The 24,666-nt window shown below is 52.0% G+C and overlaps 2 protein-coding genes and 1 long non-coding RNA gene across 4 annotated transcripts in view; 2 read left to right on the top strand and 1 right to left on the bottom strand.

Moving 5' to 3' along the window:
• Positions 1-3,812: 3,812 nt before the first annotated feature.
• HTR1D (5-hydroxytryptamine receptor 1D) lies at positions 3,813-15,426 on the top strand. 2 transcript variants are annotated; one of them, XM_061373549.1, is made up of 3 exons: positions 3,813-4,103; positions 12,151-12,322; positions 12,786-15,426. In XM_061373549.1, the coding sequence occupies exon 3, from the start codon at positions 13,646-13,648 to the stop codon at positions 14,780-14,782; it is 1,137 nt and encodes a 378-aa protein (XP_061229533.1). In that variant the 5' UTR covers positions 3,813-4,103; positions 12,151-12,322; positions 12,786-13,645; the 3' UTR covers positions 14,783-15,426. The 2 variants fall into 2 exon arrangements, with proteins under 2 accessions (XP_061229533.1, XP_061229532.1); XM_061373548.1 differs by lacking the exon at positions 3,813-4,103 and having other exon boundaries at positions 11,854-12,322.
• Positions 14,372-18,159, bottom strand: LOC133223126 (uncharacterized). The gene is made up of 4 exons (XR_009728476.1): positions 18,056-18,159; positions 16,855-17,773; positions 14,894-15,003; positions 14,372-14,500 (listed from the first exon to the last, which is right to left on the bottom strand). It is a non-coding gene; the product is annotated as an uncharacterized LOC133223126 (long non-coding RNA).
• A 1,534-nt stretch (positions 18,160-19,693) lies between these two features.
• The window catches only part of LUZP1 (leucine zipper protein 1), a 37,182-nt gene continuing 32,209 nt past the window's right edge, over positions 19,694-24,666 (top strand). The window contains exon 1 of the transcript XR_009728474.1: positions 19,694-19,834. The gene's annotated coding sequence lies outside the window, so the exon portion shown is untranslated. The remainder of the gene's footprint in view (positions 19,835-24,666) is intronic.

Genomic DNA, 24,666 nt, shown 5'->3' with positions numbered 1-24,666 from the left:
CGGGGAGGCAAGGACCCAAATGCTGTTAACCTAGAGACAGGACCCCCTGTACCTTGGGAGCTGAGCATAGACCCCGAGGGCTGACACTGCATCTGTGTGAGAGCTGGGGAAGGCTGCCAGGGTACCTGACTGCAGAACAGCTCTGCCGCAGGCAACTGTCACGCAGAATTAAACGGCTGTGTGCTCCTGCTGTGCCTGCATCTTTACAGCTGCTCGTCGGGGCATCCCCCCTGCAGAATGGAGGAAAGTTGATTTCCCCAAATCTGGTTTTCCATGGAACTTTTCTCCTAGCACTGGGGGGACTGAGGCTCTTTACTTGACCTGTTACAAGGTGAGCAGCAGAGCTCCTTTCCAGCCCTTTCCAGTGTTTAATATCCACTTTCCCAGTGTGAACATGATGGCAGAGAGCCTCAGCCAGCTGTATTTGACAGCGCTGGGGGTGTACCACTTTGCTCCCGGGACATCAGCCACAGGACAAATGAGAACCCCAGCCCACGGCAGTTCCTGGGGACCCAAGAGAAGGACCCTGCCTGGGAGCTCGCACATGAGGCTGCTCTCACGTCGTGAATCACTCAAAGCTGTTGCTGTGCCAGGCGATGCTTCTGCTCTTGTTCCTCTGACTGCATGCTGCGCTTCGTCACAAGGCTGGTTGCACACTAAGCAGACTTGCAGCATGCCTCTATGTCCACATTCCTGCTTCCATCACTTCGTGGGTTGATCTGCACCGCTCTGTCCTCGCCATACTCCCAACTGAGGCTTCCCAGCACTGTAATAAACTCCCACCTCTGATTGTTTTACTCCTTTATGACAACTGAAGCTATGCAGGAGGCTGTGGATGGGCAGGAGCTGCCACTCTCCCTGGGTTCTAGTTGGGATTTCCCTGCTGCCCTTTCCCTGTGCACAGCTGAGAAGAGTCTGGCTTCCTGCTCTCCCTGCCCCTGTCAGTCAGCTGAGGACGGCACTTGGATCCCTCTTTCCCTTTTCCAAGATGAGCCCCTCAGCCTCTCCTCAAGCAATGTGCTCCAGTGCCCTCATTGCCTTAGTGCCCTGCAGGGGTTGTCTCCATCCCTCAGCCAGCACCGTATGCACTGGTCAGAATATCACCCCCCAGGCAGTGGAAGAACGGTGCTGAGAGAGGCTTCCTCTTCCCTGAGGAAGGGAACTACTGCTCACCTGCAGCAGGATTCCTCTTCTCTGTGCAAAGAAAGCCTGCGACCACATGGAGCTGCAGTGACCAGACCCAGCTCCTTGGAAGCTGGGTGTCCTCCTCAGCCATCTGATTCAGGATGTTCGGGGGGATTCAAGTCACTCTTTGGGGAAGCCAGGTCAGGAGAGCAGCTCCCAGCTCTGATAGGAGTTACCTTAGCGATGGTGAGACAGGTTTTGTGTTTTGATACTGGAGAAGAAACCTTTCTGAAGGCAAAAGAAACCGGGAAGCGGTGCCTGAAGAGCTGACTCTCCATATGCCAGCATCTGCCTGTGGGATTTGGAATGTGACAAAACCATGGAATTCAGAGGGAAATGACTCATGTGGGAAGAGCAAGTGCTGTGAGTCGCCTTCTTTTTTGGGTCTTTAATTCAGGTTTTAATGTTGGAAGTGAGGGGACAGCAAATACCAGAGAGCAGAAAGGAGAAGGGACCTCCCTTGCTGCGCCGGCCTTCCTTAGCCAAAGTGGGTTTCTTTGTCAAGAAGCCAGCCCCTTTGGCTGTTGGTTGGGTAACCTCAGGGAAGGAGACTGCTGGGCTCAGAGGAAATGGATGTAAATTAGCAATGAGCAAATGGAGGTTGCAGACCTGGAGGGTCCTGTGTATTAGAGCTCTGACCATAGCAGGGAGCAAAAGCGGTTTTGGGGTACTCCTCGTACCAGGATGAGATCAGCCTCCCCTGTTCTCCTCTAGTCTAGGCTTACAGCGTGAAAAGCATCCTCCCTGTGCTCCTGCCCTATCAAAAGAGTAAAAAGATAGCATATCTCAGAAGGGAATAGTTGCATTCTTCTTTCTAAGCAGGACATTCAACACAGGATATTAAATACAACACTGATTTTGACCTTATAAAGCAGGAGTGAAACGAGCTGGAGCTGTTATTAAGCAAGAGAGTGTCTGGATGATTGAAGTCAGAGGAGAACACCCAAAAGCCAGTTTTCATCCCCAAAATCCCCTTTGGTTTTCCCAGTCAGCCTAAGGAAAAGCCAGCAGGCACTTCCATTCTCTGCATGGGCTTCGTGTTCCTGAACAGTATCTAACATCGTCATGGTCTCTTCCTCTACTGGACCCTGGAGAGGCCACATCTGTCCAGTGCACGAAAGGCAAGGAACTCCTAGGAAGGGTCCAGTGGAGGCCACGAGGATGCTCAGGGGTCTGGAGCATCTCTCTGATGAGCAGAGATTGCGGAGCTGGGCCTGGTTAGCGCGGAGAAGAGCCTGAGAGGAGACCCCATCAATGCACATCAATACCTCAAAGGTGGGTGCCCGGAGGATGGTGCCAGATTCATTCCCTGTGCTGTGAGGGGTCTGTCCTCTGGTACAGGGTCCCTGCTCCCGCTGAGTGACTGCCCTTGGGTGGCCACAGCCCATGGAGCAGCACCTGCTCTGCTGCCAAGCTCTGCAAGGTTCCCTCCCGTATCTCTTGCCCTGAGGGTGGAATTCATTCCTCGGTTGGAGACAGGAGAGAGCCAACTCCTTCCCTTGAGCATTGTATCACAGCAAACACATGCTCACCCACCACACGACACCCACATTGTTTGGAAGGAAAACAAACCAAGAGGCATCTCCTCCAGACTTTCGAAGAACATCTATTGGAGCTACACTTGTCTCTAGGGAATTCTGGAGGCTCAAAAGACCCACCACATCTCCTCTCCCAGCCTGGAAGGGAAGTGATGCTGCAGGGAATCGGGGGGATTTCCCTGTCAGATGCACACTGTGGTGGCGCATTTCAAAGAGCCCCCTTTTCTTCTCTTTCTGAAGGGAGGCTGCAGCTTTATGACCTTCACAAAGCATGTTCTAAGTCCTAAACGGCACTGGGGAATCAATGAGATGCTGCTGGTCCTGGAAGTAGCTATTGGAGGAGGTGAAGTTGGTACCAACCCCCCTGAAATACATGGACAAAGCACGACCTCAGGGCAGCTGCAGCACACTGGGGCTTACTCACAAACCTCGTGAGTGTGAAGGGCATCCCGCTGGTGCAGGGCGGTGCAGGCTATCCGCAGCACGAAGTGTGCAGGAATCATGAGAGGATCTGGGTTTGTTGAAACGAGTCCAATATGCAAATTGCTGCCAGAGGGAACTGGAGGCAGCTGCTTGGCAATGGCTGCTTGAAAACCTGCTGAAGGCCAAATGACATCGCAAAGGTGCCATCGCTCCTGCCAAGACCTTGGCTCTATTGGAATTGCTTCCATAGAGGTGTTTTGTGGAGGGGTTGAACAAAGTTATTGCTTCTCTGAGAAAACAAACCCCACCAGAACAGCTTTCATTTCTGAATAGAGACTAAACCCGGTTAAAACCCACTAGCTGCATCTCTGAAGAGCAGGAATCAGCACTCTGTGTCTCCTAGGTGTGGATGCAGGAGGTGTGCGGCTTAGAGGGGACACAAGCCTGCGGCTGCAGGTAAGCTGATGGTCAAGCCCTCCCAGCCAAGCTCTCCGGCCACCTCCACGCCTGGCTATCGCTGGTGCCCGTGCAGGGCATCACCATTATCTCACTGGGTTATTTGTCTAAACCCCACTTGGGATCACGGCCCCGTGGCCTGCCCCCGGGATGTGCCACGGCACCGGGCACACGGCACCGGGACAGGGCTCCCCTCGGCCCGCCTGTGCCAGGATCACCGGGGTGCGGAGGGAGGTGCAGACTCGAGCCCCATCCCCATCCCCGTCCCGGGGCTTCCCTCGCAGGCATCGTGAGCGCCGCCGGTGCCGGTCCCCGGCTTCCCATGGGCAGAGCCGCGGCCGGTGCCGGGACTGAGCGCGGAGCCGCAGCCGCCGCCGCGCCCGGTGCGGAGCGGAGCGGGACGCAGGGGCTGGCGCTGGCGCTGCGAGCCCCGCCGGGGCCGCCGCTATTTAGGGCGGGCGCCGCCAGAGCCGGGCGAGAACGGGACGGCGGGGACCGAGGGTGAGTGCGGGGCGATGCCGGCGCCGACGGGGCGGGGAGCGGGGGCAGCCCCCGTTGAAGTTGGGTTTCCGCGGAGCTGCGGAGCTGCCGCCGCCCCGGAGCCGGTGCCGGAGCCGCGGAGGGGCGAGGGGAGGAGGCCGGGGCCTGCGGCGGCTTCGCCCCGGCTCGGCGGGTGCGGGTGGATGCGGTTCCTCGCCGGCATCGCCCAGCCGGGTGCGGGGAGTGGAGCGGCGGCGGACGCGGGCACCGTCCGTAGTGCGAGGGAGGGCTCCCGTTCCTGGGCAATGCAGTTTGAGACGGGCGCTGCGGGTCCGCTCTCCAGGCGCCGGGCGGTACCGGGGAAACGAAGCGACCGCTTTAAAAGCGGGGTTGGTTTTGTGCGGGTTGCACCGGGGAAGCTCTGGGGCAGCGCGGCTCTGAGGTGGGTCTGGCTGCGGTTGTCCCAGCATTATCCCACATCACTGGGGTTTGTTTATGAGTGACCCGGCTGCCTGGCTTCGTCCCAGTGTCGCCTCCATTCAGGTGCCAGCACAAAGCCAGGAGTCCTCACCCATCCATGCTCATGTCCCTGCTTGAATGCAAGCAGGATTCCCGGGGCAAAGCCCACCATGCTCTCACTTGGAGCCAATGGACTGTCACCATGCAACAAATGACGAATGTGGACCACTTTTGGGATGAGCATTGGTGCTGCAGCAAAGAGAAGGAGCCAGCCAAGGACAAGAACTGCCAGCATTGCCCTGCCATCATGAGATGGTCCTGATTCTTCCAGGATACTGCAGGAAGCAATGCATGGCAAAGACTTCAAGGGGAATAAGGTTTTCCAGAGACACAGTCCTTTTCCCAGTTGTGAGAATGACCTAAACCCCAGAGAAGAAACTTCCCAAAACTAAGTGGCCAACTGACTTCAGAGTGATGGGAATTACTTTGCCAGTCATTGTAACTTCCTCATCACAGGAACTGTTGTCAATGGAAGCAGTGGCTGGAATCTGTGAGGTTTCTCAAGGCAAATTTGCTTTTCTTTTTCATGTTCTCCCCAAAGTTAAGGTGGCATCACAAGGAAGCAGGCCAGCTGTACATCATGCGTGCTTCTCTATTAAAATGAACAAACATCAGGCAAACCTGTTGTTTTTCATGTTGCCTGTAATGTGGTTTCCCATTTACCCCTAAATCCTGACAGTCTGAAGTAGCATCCTCACCAGTCATCCCTCATCTCTGACTGTTCTGGCTCCTTTGCAGCTGATGGCTGCTGCCTTGGTTTCTATAGCTGGAGAAATCTGGACAGGTCCTATATGGGAATGATGCTTCACAGTGCCTTACTAATGTTCAGGGATCAAAGGAACAAGTGGTGTGTATCAGGGGACCTTGTGTCTGTACCCTAGGAAATGAGTGAGGCAGCAGAGGACTATAGCAAAGCTCAGTGCAGTGGGAAAGGAGGGTGGAGAATGAGTAGGGAGCAACAGTCAGAAGCCAGGGGCACGTGTGAACCACTGCCAGGGCTGATGCTACAGTCTGTCAGAGAACATTTGGGCACCTTCTGCCCCGCACGTGGGGCTTCCTTCCTCCTGTCCATGCTCTGCAATGGTGGAAGCTGGGGCTCTGGTGCCCCAGTGCACCCAGTGACAGGTATTGTTAGCAACCATCTGCAAGCTATTCCTAATGGCTCAGTATTCCTTGTTTCAGTTAAATCCCTCTCCTTTCAGGGGTATTAGTCACAGCCACAGGAAATGCACTGTTTCTTCCTGTTCCGCAGCAAGCTTTCATGCATATAAAGGCTGCTGAGCATCTCCCTCAGCTGTGTCCTTTCTAGCCCAGACATCCCTGTTCATTCTCTTCCTTACTGAACGCAGGGCTCTCATTTAACCTTGTCCAAGGTGAACAGAACAAGATCTGTTTGAAGTGTTCTTCCCAGTTACACACCAGCCAAGGTCTTTGCCCTTTTGCCAAGGTACGAGATCAATGGCACTGCTGACAGTGCAGGCTGGTCCTACACTACACAGAGCATTTACCTAGCTGGTTGTTCTCCATCACACAGCATAGGCAGCTGCTCATTTCTACCTGAACCAAATGCCTCTTGCTTGTTCTGAAGTTTAATCTTAACGCTGCTCCCTGGTGTGCTGGAAGCCCTCCAGTGTCATTTCACTGGATGAAGCACGCACTGACTTCATCACCCAAACCATTACTGACAGTCCCAGCTACCGGGCCTCCTTGTTCCCATCACGGTAGAATTGTTGTGTGCTTCTTTCTGCATGTGTAGGTTAAAGCCCTGTGTGTTCTCTGACACATCCAGCCGCCAGCTTGAGATCATTCAAGCAAAAGCTGCTCCCAGTTTCCTCCTGAATTGCCTTCAGGACAGAGGGTGGCTGAGTTCCTTCTTCCAAGAGATGTAAGCCCATGTTTCAAAGTGCATTCTGAATTGGTTTACGGAGTGAGGAAGCGCTGCCTTCTGAAGCTGCTTCATTCTCTATGTTGGCAATAAGGGGATATGCTCTCATTACATGTCTGTAGAACAATTCTACCACCCTTTCTATGGCTTTTTAAGGCTTGACTGTTTATTTGCATACAAGGATTAGCACCCCAAGTAATGCATTAAAAACTTGGAAAAGTCCCTGAGTCTGCAGAGAGCCTAGAGGCACCCTGTAGGGAGTTACACCAGTGATTCCCCATCCCTTCCTAAATGGGCTCCATGCTTCATGGCAGGAGACCCCTGACGGATCTCCCGTCTCAGCCCCAGCTCTCCTGCTGTTCTCCACTGCCTCCAGAGCCCAGGCAAGGCTGGTAGGTTCAAGCTGGATTTTGAAGTGCTGGGGTTCCAGGCTTCCTTTGCAGGCCATGGAAAGAAATGAGCACCACCTAAACCAGGCTTCAGGACAGAAGGGAAGAAGAATCTCCATAGAGGGACCCTGAGAGGTTGAACCATGCTTTAGATTTAACCACTCTTTAGATGTCAGATGTGCTGGGTCAGGCGTTCTCTATCTGATCATTGAGATCAGAGTCAGTGTCCCTCTTCTTGTCCTGGATTCCACGTTGCCCACATTTGGACACAGTCTGCATTGCAACCTCACAGCCCACTGTATTTCATTTTCCCCTGCAATTCTTCTTGTTACATGACATCAAATCATAGCGGGAAAGGAAACAAGAGAAAGAAAAAGCTTACTGGAGATTTTGCATGTTTGTCATCATAGACTTCATGGGAGTCTAGGGAATGCCAGAGCTGAGCTCCAGCCCCTGCTCCCTCCAAAGGAACCAAATGCCCACCAAATCCCAGCCTTTCTCTTTGACAAGTGATCACAGAACAGTTCGGGCTGGAGAGGACAGCAAGATCACCTAATTCCAACCCCTGCCATGTGATGTGTAACAGCGGCTGTAACCTGGTAGTCAGCAACAGGTTGGACAGCTGATGCATGTCACTGTGTATAAAGGCAAGGGAAAACAAACATCAATACTTCCTTGAAAGCTGGGCAAAACGAGAAAGTGGGAGAAGGGAGAGGAGGAGTTCAACATTGCCAGTATTTGCTTGCCAGTTATCATCATTTCTTATTGAACATGGGAAATGTTCTGTGTATATCATATCTATTTATCATAAAGCACTGTTCTCTGCATAGAAAAATAAACCCGAAGCAGGTACACCCGATTTACTTTGAAACAGTCACCCTAAGGCTGGCATTAGAGACTGAGCTGTGCTGCATGACCCATGCTGCAGTGAATGCATACAGCCTCATGTATGCTCTTCAGGAACACGCACTCTTTCGCACCAGCTCCCCTTACAGTCAAGCAGAGAGATGCTCAGTGCTAAAGGGCTCAGCTGCCTGCTGGCGCTGACCAGCTCACAGGGAGTTTTCACGTGTCTCAGTGGGCTGTGATGCATTCACCTTAGCTTTGGTACTTTGTGATGCAGCCCTGAAGTAGGGGGCAAGGCGAAGAACGTTGAAAACACTGCTAATCTCACTGGTGTTATAACCAGTGCAAAATGTACACACGTAACAAGCAGAACCCAGGCAGCACTGCAGACCTCATGTAATCAAGCAAAGATTTGTTTTTCAATCAAAAGTTTAGCAAATGTACAGTTGATTGTATCATGACCAACCCAAAACAGTGTTACCCACCAACAGCTGATCCATACTTATGGTACTTGAGGTGTGTTGTTTTGATTTGTGATGAGCTGGACAACTCATGAAGTGCAACAGCCCACTGAATTCAGCTATAGTGATGCAGACAGAGCATAGGAAGGTCAGGAGGGGGCAAACTAGCTGGAGTAAGACAGCTCTGCGTCTGGAAACACGGTGTGGGGTTAAAGACTTGCTTGGTGTTGATGTGAAGCACACCTGAGATCTCAGAAGCATCCTGGGTAATTGGAATAACCAGTGCAACCAGTTACTTGCTGCTGCCTGAACACCGGAGAAATTCAGGTGCAAACTCAAGCTCCTGGTTTCAGGTCAGAGCCTGAGTTTTTACTCATCTTTTATTCCTAACACAGGTACCTGCAAAAATCCGGAGACAGGATCCTGTGTGGAATGGCAAGGTGGGATGAGTAAGTGAAAACCCGAGGTGTGAGTGGCGCTGGGGATGTGCATGGATGCGCTGCCTGGTGCCTCCAGGCACCTGAATCCCTGCCTGGCACCCCCCAGGAGGAATTCACCCTTTGCCCTGTGCTGAGAGAGGCACCCGCTGAGCAGTGGCCAAATGAGAGCCTGGCCTGGGGCAGGGCCCTGTGCTCTCAGCCCGAGGCTGGGAGATCCCTGCTTCCTCCTGCCAAAGAAAGTGGTCCTGCAGAGCTGAGCCTGGCTCAGTCCTCCCTGCCTGAGCAAGAGACAGCCGAGGAGCTGGAGGCAGAGGTGTGAGAAGTGTCCCTGCCACGCACATCAGTGGGTGAGAACAGAGGAGCAAAGGCAGACCCTGCACGAGGGCTGCTTGGCTTTCCTGTGGTCACGAGGGTGCCACTTCCTAGAGATGCTCTGGGCTTCTCCCAGGACCCGTGCTGTGCTTCCAGCTCAGCACCCTGCCCTGAGCACAAAACAGAGCAGCAGTTGCAGTGATGCCCATCCCTGTCTCCAGGGACCTGGCAGCTTCTCTTAGGGACACCTTGTTTAGTGTGGGCGATGCAGAAGTCTCATCATATGAGAGCACTCCCTTCTATTCTAGGTTGCTCTGCTTCCTTTTCAAGGAGCTGACTCCAAGAGCCACATCAGCTTGTAAGCAAGCTCCCACTGCAGCTTGCAAACCAGTGCCCCCAATAACTCCTTTATTTCTGATGGCAACACAGCAGCCTTTTCAGTGTGCAGCGCAGCCAAAGCCGACTGGATTGTATGGGGACCATATAGATTCTATTTCCTGTCAGTTTTAGTCTACCTTATTTATAGCCTTTGCAAAATGCTCTGTACTTCAGGCAGCTTAATCCAGAGCCAGGAAACGTGGCTCGTTTGCAGCTTACTGATGCACACAAACGTTGTCCAGATTGCACACTACATTTGACAGCTTTTCCCCAGTTTTCACTTTCACACAGGCTTCACCTTTCCTGTGGATCCCATTCTTCCGTGCAGGGCTCCCTGTCATTGCTTTGTTTTTCTCCTAGAAGCTGCATCCTGACTTGATGGGGATCTATGGACTGGCAGATTCCTACAGCTCATAATGTATCCCATTATGTTTGAACAGGGCTCCCACCTCCAAGCTGCACTCCACAGATGCTCTCATGCTGCCTTGAGTCAATTGTCCCAAAGACGCAAGAACTCGCTTTAAAATCTCCCCCTCTCTTGAGTTCTCCCCCGAGCTGCCTCTTTGCAGTGATTCCCGTTCGCAGTGCCATCTGCTGTCTGGCAGCGCCTTTATTGCTGCCCGGGGCTGCAGCCGGAGAGAACGGACCTGTTTTACCCAGGCAGGCCAGCGGGGTTTGCCTTAACGGAAAGGTCAGAATCGGCTGCACAAGGAGGGGAGAGCCACTGGATCTTCAGCAGTTTGCTGAACTTCAGCTCTGCTGGCAGCCAACCCTTTGTGATTCCCCTGGCTGTTACCCAGCTACAAGGGGGGAGAATGAATTCCCCAATTCCTCTCCCTTCAGTGTGACCTTGAAACATTCAGCTCACTAAAAGACATTCCATCTTGCTCTCCACTTTCCCTATTCTATCCAGTGAAAGGACAAATCCTGTATTTTCATCTCAACACAGTTACTGGTGTATCCATGACTTACTCCAGCACAGATCTGCAGGGATGCACCAAAGCATTCTCACTGTGGGGTCAGCTGCACCATTCAAGGCCAGGCTGGATGTGGTTCTGAGCAGCCTGTCCTAGTGGAAGATGTCCCTGCCCATTGCAGGTGGGTTGGACAAGATGAGCTTTGAAGGTCCCTTCCAACCCCAACTATTCTGTGATTCTGTAATTCCATGAAATCGTTGTATAAAAGACCCCCCCCCCCCCGTTCTCCAGAAATGGCATCTGTGTTCCAGAAGGGACAGAAATGGGTCACGACTTCCTTTACTGGACTGCACATCCTTGGCCTCTCTTGGTGCAGGGCTGCAGCTCCACGTTGGCACAGCCCACACGATGGCACTCGGTCGTAACTCAGCCTCCTGCTTGTGAGGCTGCCCTGCTGCAGCTTGGATTCTCCTCCAGCGTAACCAGGGTAGAGACCCTGCCCTGCTGCCTTGCCTTCACTGTGCGAGCTGAGCTGCGGAGCTGAGCAGCAGGCAAAACCAGGAACCAACAGAGAAGATAAAGAAAACGACCACAGAGAAACCAGATGAACTTTACCATCCCTGTTCACTAAAGGCAATTTGGAGGATGTTTACAAGTGGAACCTTTATTTCTGGCCAAAGTGAACAACATCAAATCTTCACTGTCACACAGTGATCAGCTAAAGAGTTCAATGCAACTCAAGATCCAAAGTGCAATGGTATTAGCAAGGGAGTTCAGTCTCTACTTAAAACTCCTTTGGCACCTGCCATCTTCAAGGCAGCTTCTGTGGTACCAGTTTCCAAAGAGATCTGGGCAGCTGCTTATCCATAGGCCTGATGCCTGTACCTAGCCAGTTTGCAAAGACTAGAATCAACAACAGGATTACTGTACACATAGCAAATAGGGTGTTTTGGGGAACAGTAAAAGCCCAGGCTTTTGCAAAGGTAAGTTATACCTCCGCAATCTGTTGAAGTGATTACAAAAAGCTGATGTGTACTGAGTGAAGGCCAACTGATTTAATTACTTGGACTCTCAAGAGACATTAAGTGATCTGGAAAGTACATGAATGGTGGGGTGCTGACATCTGCTGATGAAACAAAGCTCTTCAGGGTAATAAAGACAAGGACTGACTGTGCAGAGCTGCAAAGACCCTTAGTTAAAAGTGGAAGAAGGAAAACAAGACAGATGCAAAAAGTGAGCAAGAAATTAAAAATGCTGATGCTAGCACTCATGGCTTTGGGATTATGTTAATTGGGACTGTTCTGTGGCTATGGAATCTGATCAGGCTATGGAATGATTAAAAAACCCCAAAGTAAATCTCAGAAATCATTAGGCAAGAAATTGAGACGAGAACAGAAACTATCATTATGCTGCAGTAAAATCAATGGTGCACCCACATCTTCAACACTTTGTGGTTCTGCTCCCTCTGTCTCAAAAAGAACGTATTGGAGTTGTGAAAGCATCAGAAAAAGGCAGCAGGGCTGAGCCATTGTCAGAGAAAGGTGACCGGATTTGATGGACTTTGGTCACTATGGCCATTGTTACGTTCTAAAGTGGAACCTTTGCTCAGTGTCACAAGAATGGTGATTGGGAAGATGGGTTAGCCTTCCTGGTAAAAAACCCAGGGCTTGCAGTGTGAAACAGGAGACTCTTCTGGGTCCCTTTATTGGAAAAGCACACCTCAGGAGAAAAAGCATCTTTAAAGGCAAGGGTGACTCACAGAAAGCGGTTGCTTCCAACAAAATCAAACACTCAGACCTGACAAGTGTTGTTTCTTAGGTCAGGATGCAGGAGCTCAAGAGAGGCTGTTTGACACCAAAGTGTCAGTGTTTCAGGTATATGATGCTCTTGCTCCACAGATTCCTAACCGAGTGACTCTCAGCTCTGTTTCAGATGTACCGGTTGTGAGTGACAGAGGTGGTTCTTCTCGACCGTTCAGAAGAGGCTGGCCTGGTGACTATCTCCTCAGAGAAGTTCACTGTCTTTTTAGCCCTCACAGACGCTCACGGACCATATTCAGGATCTCTTTCAAGAAGGCTTGGGCCTGGCATAAGGTAAGTGACATCCTGGTACTCGTGGGGGGATCTGAGTCAGAGGTCTCAAGGACAAGGGGTAATGGGTTAAAACTTAAGCGGGGGAAGTTTAGATTGGATCAAAGGAAGAAGTTCTTTACTGTGAGGGTGGTGAGGCACTGGAATGGGTTACCCAGGGAGCATGTAAATGCTCCATTCCTGGTGGTGTTCAAGGCCAGGTTGGACAGAGCCTTGGGTGACCTGGTTTAGTGTGAGGTGTCCCTGCCCATGGCAGGGGGGTTGGAACTGGATGATCTGAAGGTCCTTTCCAACCCTAACTACTCCATGATTCTATGATTCTATAAATCTGTCTTTGGATGTTTTCTTCAGGTTTGTAAAGATTTCAGGTTACACCAAGTGAATCTAAAGAAAAGCGTGGCAAGCTTCAATGACCACAACTCTTCTATCCCCATTCTGGACTAAAAAATCTGCTTTCTTTTTCCAGAACCCCTTCACCAGTCTGTTCTTCCTCCTTTGAGGAATCACGACTCCAGAAGTCATTCCCATCATTGACCATGTCAGGAGCATCTCAGTTCTTGGAACATGCTGTGAGCTTCAGTGCCAGCACATTGATTCCTGGTACCCAACACCTGACCTCAGCATTTGAAGACTGAATGTTGAAGAGAAAACCTCACTGCTCTGGAGGAACAAATGGAAACCGAGCTCTGAGCTTTTCAAAAAGAGGTCTTGATTTACAGTTCTGGCACAAATGATGGTTACAGAAGGAATGCAGACAGTATTGGTTTATATCTTGGGTGCTCTGCTAATAAAGTGTCCCTTATCAATATCAAAAATGTGACATTCAGCTAGTAGAGAGGAAGAGAAAATACTCTGGAGGGTGGCTTTGTCCCAAGCACAGGGGCACCAATTACATGCCCACATGTTTCTTTTTCACCGTCTCACTCTTCAGTATTGATGGATGCAGCTTTGCAGATGAGTTGAGAAAGGAGGTGTGCAGAAAAGATAATAAAGAATGATTTAGTCACCTGCATGATGAAAATGAAAACCACCTAAATCCCCACCACTCACAGTACTTGTGATAGTGCTTGTGTTTGTCAGACACCAGAATCATGTCTGGATGATTATGTTTTGCTTCAACAATGATGTCATTGAAGTGATGTGATGGAAAATGTAACTTAGGAGAGCACCTCATCTACTGTGTAAGCCGAAGTTTTCAGCAAGTTAATATTTCTTCCATGTTGGGTTCTAGTATGAAAAGTTCTATTTCAGCAGAAAAGTAAGCATCTTCCCTCAGCATCCCAGAAAGGCTACACTGGGAAGTGAGAAGTGAAATCAGAGCAGAGGATGACTCAGTATAACCACTCTGCAGAGCTCCCCCTCCAGAGCTCAGCAAACAAGTCATTAAATTTCACTGAAGCACTGCTGGCTTTGGATGAAGGGACACTGTTAGGGCTGAAGGTTTCCTTGTCGGTCCTTCTGTCTCTTCTAACTTTGGCAACGGTCCTTGCAAACGTTTTTGTTGTCATTACCATTTTTGTGACTCGAAAGCTCCACACACCTGCGAATTACCTCATCGGCTCCTTGGCAGTGACTGATCTTTTAGTGTCTGTCCTAGTAATGCCCATCAGTATTGCTTACACTGTCACCCACACATGGGCCTTTGGCCAAGTGCTGTGTGATATCTGGTTATCGTCAGACATCACGTGCTGCACGGCCTCAATCCTACACCTCTGTGTCATTGCACTGGACAGATACTGGGCTATCACAGATGCTCTGGAATATGCCAAACGCCGGACCACTGGCCGAGCAGCGCTCATGATTGCTGTGGTCTGGATGATCTCTATCAGCATTTCTGTGCCACCGTTCTTCTGGAGGCAAGTGAAAACTCCTGAAGAACTTGCAAAGTGTACTGTGAACACAGACCAAATTTCCTACACGATTTATTCCACGTGTGGAGCTTTTTACATCCCAACTGTGCTCCTCCTCATCTTGTACGGGAGAATTTATATAGCAGCTCGATCCAGGATCCTGAAGCCACCCTCGTTATGTGGGAAACGCTTTACTACAGCACACCTGATCACTGGCTCTGCTGGGTCTTCCCTCTGCTCCATTAATGCCAGCCTTCATGAAGGGCACTCCCATTCAGGTGGCTCCCCAATATTTATCAATCACGTTAAAATAAAGCTTGCAGACAGCATCCTGGAAAGGAAGAGAATTTCTGCTGCACGGGAAAGGAAAGCCACCAAAACGTTAGGCATTATTCTGGGAGCTTTCATTTTCTGCTGGCTGCCTTTTTTTGTCATGTCCCTAGTGCTGCCCATCTGCCGAGATGCTTGCTGGTTTCATCCCATCCTCCTGGACTTTTTTACATGGTTAGGTTACTTAAACTCCCTGATCAATCCAGTCATTTATACAGCTTTCAATGAAGAATTTAAACAGGCTTTCCAAAAACTAATTCATTTCAAGAAGTGCTCATCTTGAGCCTCTCCTGTCGTGTTACTGACCCTTGTGCAATCGTACAGCCTACCTGGAAACTTCCTGTGCTTTCATTCCTTGAGGTACAGAGCCATAATTGCCATCTCTGCTACTTACCCTATGCTGTGCATGTAACTGGGAACTTCCTGCCCATTTGGTACTTTCTGTCTGGAATCCTCCATCCCATAACAGAACGTGTCTGTGGTCTCTGCAGTGATCATCTGTGTCTATAAGATCAACACATGAAGTAAGCTCGGTAACAAGTGATGGAGCGTGAACCAGAGAGCTGAGTTTGTGTGATGAAATGACACACATTACCCGATTCTTCCATGCCTTTGTAACCTGATGGGAGGAAACGGTGTGTGTAGGTGCAGGACAGTATTCCTGCTGTATTTTACTAACAATTTAGGTAGGCTGAGAAAGCATCTGGAGAACAGGCTCTGATGTCTGCATTTCCTATGGCACCTGCCCTAGCCATCTGACACTGATCAAACCTGTAACTTGGTGTGGTACAGCCTGAGCGAGCAGCAGGGCATATGAGGCACAGCATGCATGCAAGTGCTGTGGGTATTTCACAAATACTGCATTTCCAGCTCTGCTTTGGGTGAACTGTAGAAAGAAGGTTCATTTATTTAAATCATTTTTACACATTTTATCGCTAATAAAATAGCAGAAACACTACAAAATAAATAGCATGAAAATGATGGAAAAGTATTTATTTTTTTTTTTTTTTCCCTGCACAAACTGAAACAGGAAAATATAGTTAGTGCCAGTGTGGAGTAACTGGGACCTCAAAAAAGAGCCAGGAGGTGATGACAAGAAATGGAGAGATAGAGAGGAGAGAATTAAGTGACACATCCAGGTCCACCAGCTCTTCAGCCTCTCATTTACATCTCTTGCAGAGTCTTCAGTTTCCTCCTGTTGCTGGTGCCTCTGCTGAGGACTGGACCATGAAGTGATTGCCCCAGAAACACCCACAGCAGAATCAGAGCAGTTGTACAGTCCTCTCACAGTGCACACTGAGGGCAATTGAGGCTGCCCTGTTTGGGACACAGCTCCTCTCCCCTCCCAAGAGTGAGCTGATACAGCTCAGCCCAGCTCAAGAATTACCTGGCCATGTCCCCCCACTCTGCTTCCAGAGGCTCCACGGCTCCCACTGGCAGTGGTGGTTCTCTCACCTGTGCTCACTCCTTGTGCATTGCCTGGGGACACATGAGCTGACACGGGCCACAGCCCATGTGGGCACTGTGGGCATTCTCCTCCTTTCAACTCAGAGATTATGGGGTGCTACTTATCTTTCATAGGAAGATGATCCACTGCTATTCTTTGGGCTTTTCTAAGACACGGTTCAGTTCAAGAGCAAACAGAATTCACAGCTCAATGCAAGAGGCCCTGTCCTTAATTAGATCACAGGCTAATTAAAAAGGGCACATGGTCTAATATTACACCATTCTTAATGCTGGTAAATATTTGACAAAGTGCTTCAGGAACTCATACTGGAAAAAACAGTAATATGGAACTGGCACGTGAAAACACCAGCTAAGGATCACAAATGAAACACAAATAACAGCCCCTCATCTCGGAGTTGAAAGGAGGAGGTTATCATGGCCCAGAGATCAATGTCCATATTTACCATGTCATTAACGCTCTGTGGATTGCAGTCAGGACACAAATGCACTTCACAGAAGGCACATGGGGGCTGCATGATTTCTAAGTGCCTCTCTGGTGAAGTCCTTGCAATATTGAGCACATAGGTAAGTTAAAAGACCTTTTTTTATTTGTACAGAGGTACCTATTGTGGCTGTCCCACCGTAATATAGGTTTTATTGAAAACACAAGAAAGCCAAAGCATGTCTGCGTGTTCACTGCAGGACCCCACAATTACATTTCAGTGCGGGTTGTTCCTACAGCTGGGGAAGGGGATGAGTGTTAGCGATGAGGAGTCACCATGGCTGAAGGCTGTCAAGACAATGGAAGTGGAAGCTGCTCACTCCTCCCAGGACAAGCCTGAATCTTGCAATATGAAGGGAAGATGATCATGGGCAGTGTGAGCTGAAGCAATACTGCCCCAGGCTTACCAACCCAGAGATGGAGGAGCAAATGTTGTATGTGTAAGACTACTCCCTCTGCAGTAAACCTTAAGAGCCCTTGAAGGAATGCCAGGAGGGGTGGCTGTAGGTACGGTTCCCATGCAATTTCCACTATGCCAACCTGGCTACAGGTCCTCAGTAGCTCTTGTCACTCAGAGGTGAGGAATTCCCAACAGCAGCCACATGCTTCTGCTGAAAACTCCAATGACCAGACACATATTCCATACACTTGTCAGTAACAGGTTCTGCATTTAGGTTTCATCACCAGTGAAACAGAAGGAGGAAATGTAGGTTAATAGGTAATTAAGTCAAGAGAAGGGTTTCCTCCAAGCCGCCTTATTCACATACACACCCCCTCCAGCTTCTGGTGGCAACAGACACATCTTCACAGCAGTTGTGCTGCCAGCATCTTGCTACTGAGAGGGAGGCCCCTTTCCTGAAGGATCCCATAGCAGCTAGTTGCCAGTTGGGCTGCATATAGTTGATATGACCCCTTCAGCCCAACCACCCACCCCGTTTCTCACTCACTTCACACTCCACTTACCCAGTCCCAATGTCACCAACTGGGCTACAAGTAGACAGTTGGGAGACCATGTCATGACAAAGTCAAGGCTACTATCAACCAATACAACACCAAGTGCCCTCCTGTTGTCCACCCAGGCTGTTGCCTCACTGTAGAAGGTAATGAGGTTGGTCATTGGTAAATCCCTGATGGCTGTTTCCAGTCATTTTCTTGTCCTTCACGTGCTTTGAAATAGCTTCCAGAAGGATGTGCTGTCCACTCTTCCAGGGACTGAGTTAAGGCTGACCAGCTGGTAGTTGTGTGGATCCTCACTGCCATTCCTGACAACAGGAATGACATTTATCCTTTCTTCAATCATCAGGAACTTTTCCCAATTACCAGGACCTTTTGAAGATGAGAGAAACCAGTCTTGAGGTTACATTGGCAAGCACCCTCAGCACCCTCAAATGCATCCCTTCTGGTTCCATGTATAGGCCTAATTTAGCTGACATTTTTAAGATGTCTGCTCCAGGAAGGAGTGAAACACCCTCTACACTCCACTGAATTTCATGACAAAGAACCCCAAATACTCTTTGACCAAGAGGAACATAGCAGCTGTATGAACAGAATAAGACAACGACCTGCTTCTGGTGTTGCTTCTTGCTCCTGAGTGCTTTTGTTACTAACCTTGCTATGGCTGCAGGATCCTAAGGGAGGTAATGGTGGTATCCCGCTGATCCTAGGAACAAGAAACAGTTACACACGCAGAGAGAAATAACAAACCAAACCAAACTTACGCTGGTTGCCAGACAGAGTCCTGATAATGCTGTGCCTAGCAAGCTAGACCGCAGCGCTGACCACACAAGCATCCATCTATTCCTTCTCCCTGCTTACTGTGCTTAGGAATGTTCCTAAACCGTGTGTGGCACCTAGCACAGGCTTCAGCTCTGCCAGGAGCTTTTAGAAACCGCTTCAGCGTCAGGAGGTTATCATGACTCTCACGTTATAAATACTTAAAGCCCGAATATCAGGGAATAACAGACGAGGATCCACTTCCACTAAAAAAACAGTAATAATACCAATAAATCCGGTCTGTCTTGGCAGAGATTCCGCTGTGATGGAGAGCCCTGGCTCGGAGAACAGGGGCTGACTGAGCTCACCGAACTGGCACGGCAGCACTCACTCGCTCTGCCTTCCTTTCCTGCCAGCTCAGTGAACGGAACGGGCTCCAGGAGGGAGGCAGCACGGCGGGCTCAGCGCAGACACCTCACTGGGACTCACCATAGAGGCAGCAGGCACGGAGCAGCACCACCACCCGCGGAGCCAGCCCAGGGCCCGGGGAGCCCGAGGGTGACTCCGCCACTGCTGGTCCCCAGGAGCTTGTTTAACCCTGTCCACCCTCCCGCCTCCGGTGCTGGGGGCATCCTGCGGCCGCCCGCCCCTCACCTCCTCACGCCGTGCAGGAGCCCCTTCTGTTGGTTTAAACCTGCGGCCCCCCTGCGGGCTTCGGCCGCTTCCCCACGGTACTCCCGGGTGTTCGTCACCTCCGCGCACCCCCTGCACCCCAACCGCCCGCCCAGCGAGGGCCCCGAGGGGAGGCGGCTGCCGCTCCGCAGGACCCTGTCAGAAGGGATCGCTGCTTTCCGGGCGGCTCCTGCGTGCCCCCGAGCAGAGCGCACCCCACCGCTGCCGTACCCCATCCCCGCCCCTGGGGTGGCGTCTTCCCCCCCTCCTGGTCCCCTTTACTCTTCAGGGTCAGTTGGGTTCCCCCACTTTGATCCTGTTTGTATGGCTTTTATTCAGCACTTCCCAGCTCAGCCAAGCGCTGGATCCCCTTGTTACACCCCCATTGCACTCGCCCCTTTCTGTCCCTCTGCCTGGTGCTGACTGCGCCAAATCCCCATGAATAAACCCCAGAACACTTCCTCCTTCCCCTCCGAGCAGCCAGAGCTTCCTTCCTCCTCCTCTCTCCATCTAGGTCACGTATCCCATTTCCTTCCCTGGGACAGACCTTGCCCATTCTCCAACCTCACACCACCGAGCTCCTTCCGCCGGGGCACCCGCCCCTGTGCCACAAGCACCCGTGCCCCTTCCAACAGCTCCACGTCCCCCTGGTGCTGCAGTCCCAGAGCTGCAGGGTCCCGGTCCCGGTCCCCCCACATCCCTGGCAGCCCTCAGACGGCAGCGCCCACCCAGGCCCAACCCCGGCCCGCTCCCCCCCAAGATGGCCGCCGCGCCCTCCCGTCTCCCCGCGGAGCCGCCCCGCTCCCGCTGACGTCAGAGCACCGCCCGGTCCCGCGGCCCTCCCCTCATTGTCAGCGCCCGCACCCGCCGCCGAGCCCGGAGCCCCCCGCGGGCTGCGGCTGCCCAAGCCCGGGCTGCCCCGCCGGCTGCAGCGCGCCGCGGGCGGCAGGGACGGAACGGAAGGGAAGGGAGGAAGGAGCGAGGCCCGGCCGGCTCCCTCAGGTAGGCAGAGGTGGGCGACGACGGGGCGGGCGGGGGGTGCCGGGGACCGGCGGGGCGGGGAGGAATGTGAGGCATCCGCTTTGTCTCCGCGGACCCAACGCCGCCTTCCGCGCACGGGCGGGCGCGCCGGGCCGGGGCTGACCCCACGGAGGCGCCGCCGCCGCCACCACAGCGCGGGTCGCCCCGGCCCGGCGGCGCCCGCAAAGGGCCTTTGGGCTCCCGCTCGGAAATGGAGCCGCCGCCGGGCTCCTTCCGACGTGACCGGAACAGCCGCTTTCCTGAGCGGAGCGCGGCGCCGTCCCCGCCCGGGAAGGTCGCGGTCTCTCGGGGGCTGCTGAGAGCTGCCTCCGGGGAAAGTCGCAGGCACCGTCGGGGTTCGGTGGGGCTGAGGTTTTGGAGGTTTAGAGGCGCACAACGACTGCGATTGCTGCGGGTACCCTTTTCCAGGCTCCTATTCCATAGGCTCCTTTTCCTGTTGCTTATTTTCCCCTGAATTCCTTTCTTTTTCTCCCCAGCCCACCCACATTTATCTCTATAATGTTCTTTTTATCTGCGAGCTTTTCCGATGCGCTGCCTTTGTTAGTTTTTAGCCGCCTTTGCTCCCCGCCGGTCACGAGGGAATTAATTGATGGAGAATCCCGAAACCCTCCTTTTTTCCCTTCATAAAACTGCTTACAAGTGCCCCTTTTGGCTTCGCCGGGTGTCCCACGTGCTGGCACGCAGAGCGAGTGGGATACCAGACCTGTGCTGGTTGTCCTTGGTGACCGCGCTTCCGTTGCAAATCTGCCTTGTTTTCCCTTCTAATGCTGCATCTGAAGCCTTTAAACCAATTAAACCCAAGTTAAAGCGACCGTCCCAACTAATTGGCGCATTCACGTTAGGCGCAGGGGGATTAAGGGTTTAATTCTGTTAAAAGCACCCACAAAAATCACGGGCGGGAGTGCTCAGCCTTGCAGCGTGTCGGGGTGCTTCCTTCCTGAGCTGCCTGGGGGGGGTGAGCACCTCTCCAAGCGGTGCCACACGGCAATGACAGCGAAAGGGGGAAGTATTTCTACAGCCCTGGAGTAGTCTCAGGCATTCAGGGTTTAGGGGGAAAAAATGCATTTCCTTACCGCATGCCTCCAGTCTCTTGGCAGCGCTGTGCATCTCCTGGCCTGCTGGAGAGCGAGCAGGGGCAGTGTTCCTCAGTGCCTCTGCTCTCTCTGCAATCCCAAAGCCAACAGCCGTGTGCTCTGGGCAGTTACCTGCCCAGCCGGTGTGTCTCGGAGTCTGTGTTGAGTCTGTGGCAGTGAGGGCAGCAGAAAACCATTGTGCTGACCCCCCTCCCAGGGGCTCTGATCCATGGGGAGGGCTGGGGTGCAGGACCCTCCCTGCACAAGGGGCTCCTTTGCCAGGGTTGCATTCTGGCTGCCCCAGGCTGGGCACTGCAGGGAAGAGAGGCCGTGGGGAGTTGATTACTGTGTGCTGTTTGGATGTATGGCTGTAAGGTCTGCAGAGAATGGGGGTAATGGGGTGTGGGAGAGTGATTCCAGAGTGGGCAGGTCCCTGTTAACTAACCTCCACTCTGCTCTGAGCAGCCCTTCAGCCTCAGTGTCCTCCTAGTCCTGTGAATGGTACTGTTTCTTCAGTACAGGGCAGTCTGACCAATTCCTACTTTCTAGGAAGTTAAGGTAAGTTCTGGCTCTTTGCTGTCCCGCTGGCTTTCTCTGTGCTCTGAAAACAGCCCAGCTGAGAATAACTTACTGGATTTCTTCATTTAGCCTGAGTTAGGAAGTGCAGACAAAAATAGCTCTTGTTAAAAACGAATACTCTGAAATGTGGCCATTACCAGAAATGGTAATGTTTAAAAGCCTGGTATGCCTGATGATCTTGACCACGTTATTGTGTTTGTTCAGATGGGTTGGTGATTGCATCTTTGAGCATGACCTTACCATAGGCTCACTGAGGTTATGCTCATCCTCTGGGAAACCTTTCCTTCCCACTGAAGGCTGTGGTCTGTGAGGAACCAGATGATACGTGCCTGCTTCCTCATGGAAGCTGTGCAAGAAGTGTGGCTGGTGTGACTGAGCCATATGACAAAAAAGAAAACCTTTATACAATTGTTACATGAAAATGAAGCAAATAATCTTTTTAGGAGGCCATTTGGATTGGAAGATTCACATGATGGTCTAGCAGCAGTAGTATGGTTTGCACTAACTAGTGCAGTGAAGGTGGTGGGAACCCTTAAAACATATTGGAAGGGAGAGCACTAGTTGTGGTTATGGCTTTGTTAGTTACAGTCTCAGTTTTTCTGCCCTGGGTAATGTTTGGATCTGCACATGTGAAATAGAAAGCACAAGTGTCTTCAAATGCTTGGTGACAGCTGATGAGCAAGTGTTGCTTGCCAGTACTTCCTGTATCCTTGGTGCTGGTGGTCTGCTTCATCCTTCCATACTGTCACTCCCTCTGCTTCAGGCAGGTTGCATCTTTGTAGAGCGTTGAGTCCTTTGATCTCCTCCCCATAGTCACCGAAGGAGGGACTCATCTCCCTGTCCATAGTGGTTTGCCAGGGTAGCAGGGGAAGGCAGCCTTCTGCTGGTGGTGACTGTGGCCACCCACTGCAGACACTGTGGACAATCACATCCCTCTGGATTTGAGGCTTTAGAGCTGGTGACAGAATCACTTTGGTGGGAAGCCCACAAGCTGTTTGCCTTTAATTGTCCAGGTTTAGGAGCCTTCATAACCACCCTGACTTGGAGAGGGCAGTGTGGGTGTGCCTTTCCCATGGACCCAGTGGGGTTTGGGTTGATTCAGCAGCCTGACAATCCGAGTGCCTTTCGATCTGATCAAGTATGAGGTGTGGCATTGCGTGTCAGCCACCAAAGCATGGCGGTTTAGGCCTTAATCTTCTTGTGTCCCTGGCTACCTTCTTAGGTTTTGGCAGTGATGTTCCCCTGCTGAGGCCCTCATCGTGGCAGATAAAGGGTTATAAGGCACCGTTCAGCCCCGTGTTCTTTAACCTCACCAGGGTGGAGTAAGATACGCAGGTGCAACAACCAGCCTTACCCAAGCGCACCGCCTGTGTGCACACAGGGGCATAAACACCATGCACGGGCAGTTCTGTGTTTCCTTCTCTGTACAACACAGCTGAGGCTATTTTGGTGCTTTCTCACAGTGGCTTGTGCAGCAAATTGAACGTTTGCACTCCTGAACGTTGAGGTTCTCACAGGAGCACAATGCAGGAAGGTGGATGCACGGTAAAGGGCTGAAAGGAGAGAGGGTGGTTAGAAAAAATGAGTTCTGCTGTTATACATAGTGATCAGCTTCTGCTGTGGCCTCTTGCCAGAAGAGGTGTGCCAGTGGTGGAATCCACTAGGATCCACCCAGGAGCCCAAAGAGTGAAATGGGTAATTTATCCGCTTAGGAACAAGGTTTCCAAAATACGCAGCTATAAAGTGCAAGGAAACAGCAGCTGATAACGTTTGTTTCTATGTGACAGTGGGCAGGTGAGAGCGGCTGCTTGCTGCTGCAACTGTCAGCTCGCAGGAGAGACAGGGATTCCACATCCTCTCAGTCATGGCTTTGGGAAGCACTGCATCTGTGAGGGTGGGCTCTGTGGCTGGAGGAGGTGGGTTTGTCTTTCCACTCATCCCAGCTGCTTCTCATAGAACTCCAGCCTGGTTTGGGTTGAAGGGACCTTAAGGCTCCTCCAGCTCCAACCCCTGCCACAGGCAGGGACCCCTTCCACTGGAGCAGCTTGCTCCAAGCCCCTGTGTCCAACCTGGCCTTGAGCACTGCCAGGGATGGGGCAGCCACAGCTTCTCTGGGCACCCTGTGCCAGCGCCTCAGCACCCTCACAGGGAAGAGCTTCTGCCTAAGAGCTCAGCTCAGTCTCCCCTCGGGCAGGTTCAAGCCATTCCCCTTGGCCTGTCCCTACAGGCCCTTGTCCCAAGCCCCTCTCCAGGTTTCCTGCAGCCCCTTTAGGCACTGGAGCTGCTCTAAGGTCTCCCCTTCAGGAGCCTTCTCTTCTCCAGGCTGCCCCAGCCCAGCTCTTTCAGCCTGGCTCCAGAGCAGAGCTGCTCCAGCCCTCGCAGCAGCTCCATGGCCTCCTCTGGCCTCGCTCCAGCAGCTCCACGTCCCTCTTGTGCTGCTGCCCCAGAGCTGGATCACGACTGAAGGGGAGTTCTCCCCTAACCATCAACCCTTTGCCCCCCATCCTCTTTAACCCTGCCCAGTTCCCAGCCTGGTTGCAAGGTTGCTTTTATGTGGCCAGGATTGAGAAGCACAGGGCTAGGAGGAGGCAGGTGAGGTGCAGAGCCACCTAAAATGACCCTAAAACTTCAGACAGAGGATCTGGTCCAAAGCCTGTGAGATCACTTGTGCAGTGCTAGCATCCCCCGAGCACAGGAGGTATTGCTGCCTGTGTTTCTAACTCTCCACCAACTTGCTTTCATGGTGACTTTGGCCATGCTGCCTTTGCAGGCTTCCTTCTCACACAAAGCACTGCCCAGGTTTGGAAAAGTTCCTGTATTTCTTAAGTCCCAGCAATTTTGGCCGTTTTGGTCCAGAGCTTCGCTGGATTGGGCAAACCTGAAGTATCTGTTCTCAAAGGCACCTCAGGGCTGCATCATCCGGGGTCTGATCAGCTGTACTCAGCTTGGGGCAGCAGAGTTCACTGGACTTGTGTGTGTCAGTACGTTGTGTGAGCCGGATGCTTCTGTGTCACTGCTCCTTGGCCTGCCACAGCATAACACCATGAGCCACCTCATCCCCTGTGCTGCCCTGGCCCTCGGGGAGCTGCTTGTCCACAGCTCAGGTTTGTGATGTCAGATTGCAAACTCGATGGCTGGGGG

This window comes from Neopsephotus bourkii, unplaced genomic scaffold (genome assembly GCF_033783945.1).
Source record: "Neopsephotus bourkii isolate Nb327-2 ecotype Australia unplaced genomic scaffold, CSIRO-AGI_Nbou_v1 NB_1632, whole genome shotgun sequence".
NCBI classification, from domain to species: Eukaryota; Metazoa; Chordata; class Aves; order Psittaciformes; family Psittacidae; genus Neopsephotus; species Neopsephotus bourkii.
The sequence above is the reverse complement of the archived record's forward strand: the minus strand, read 5'-3'. Positions and strand labels throughout refer to the sequence as shown.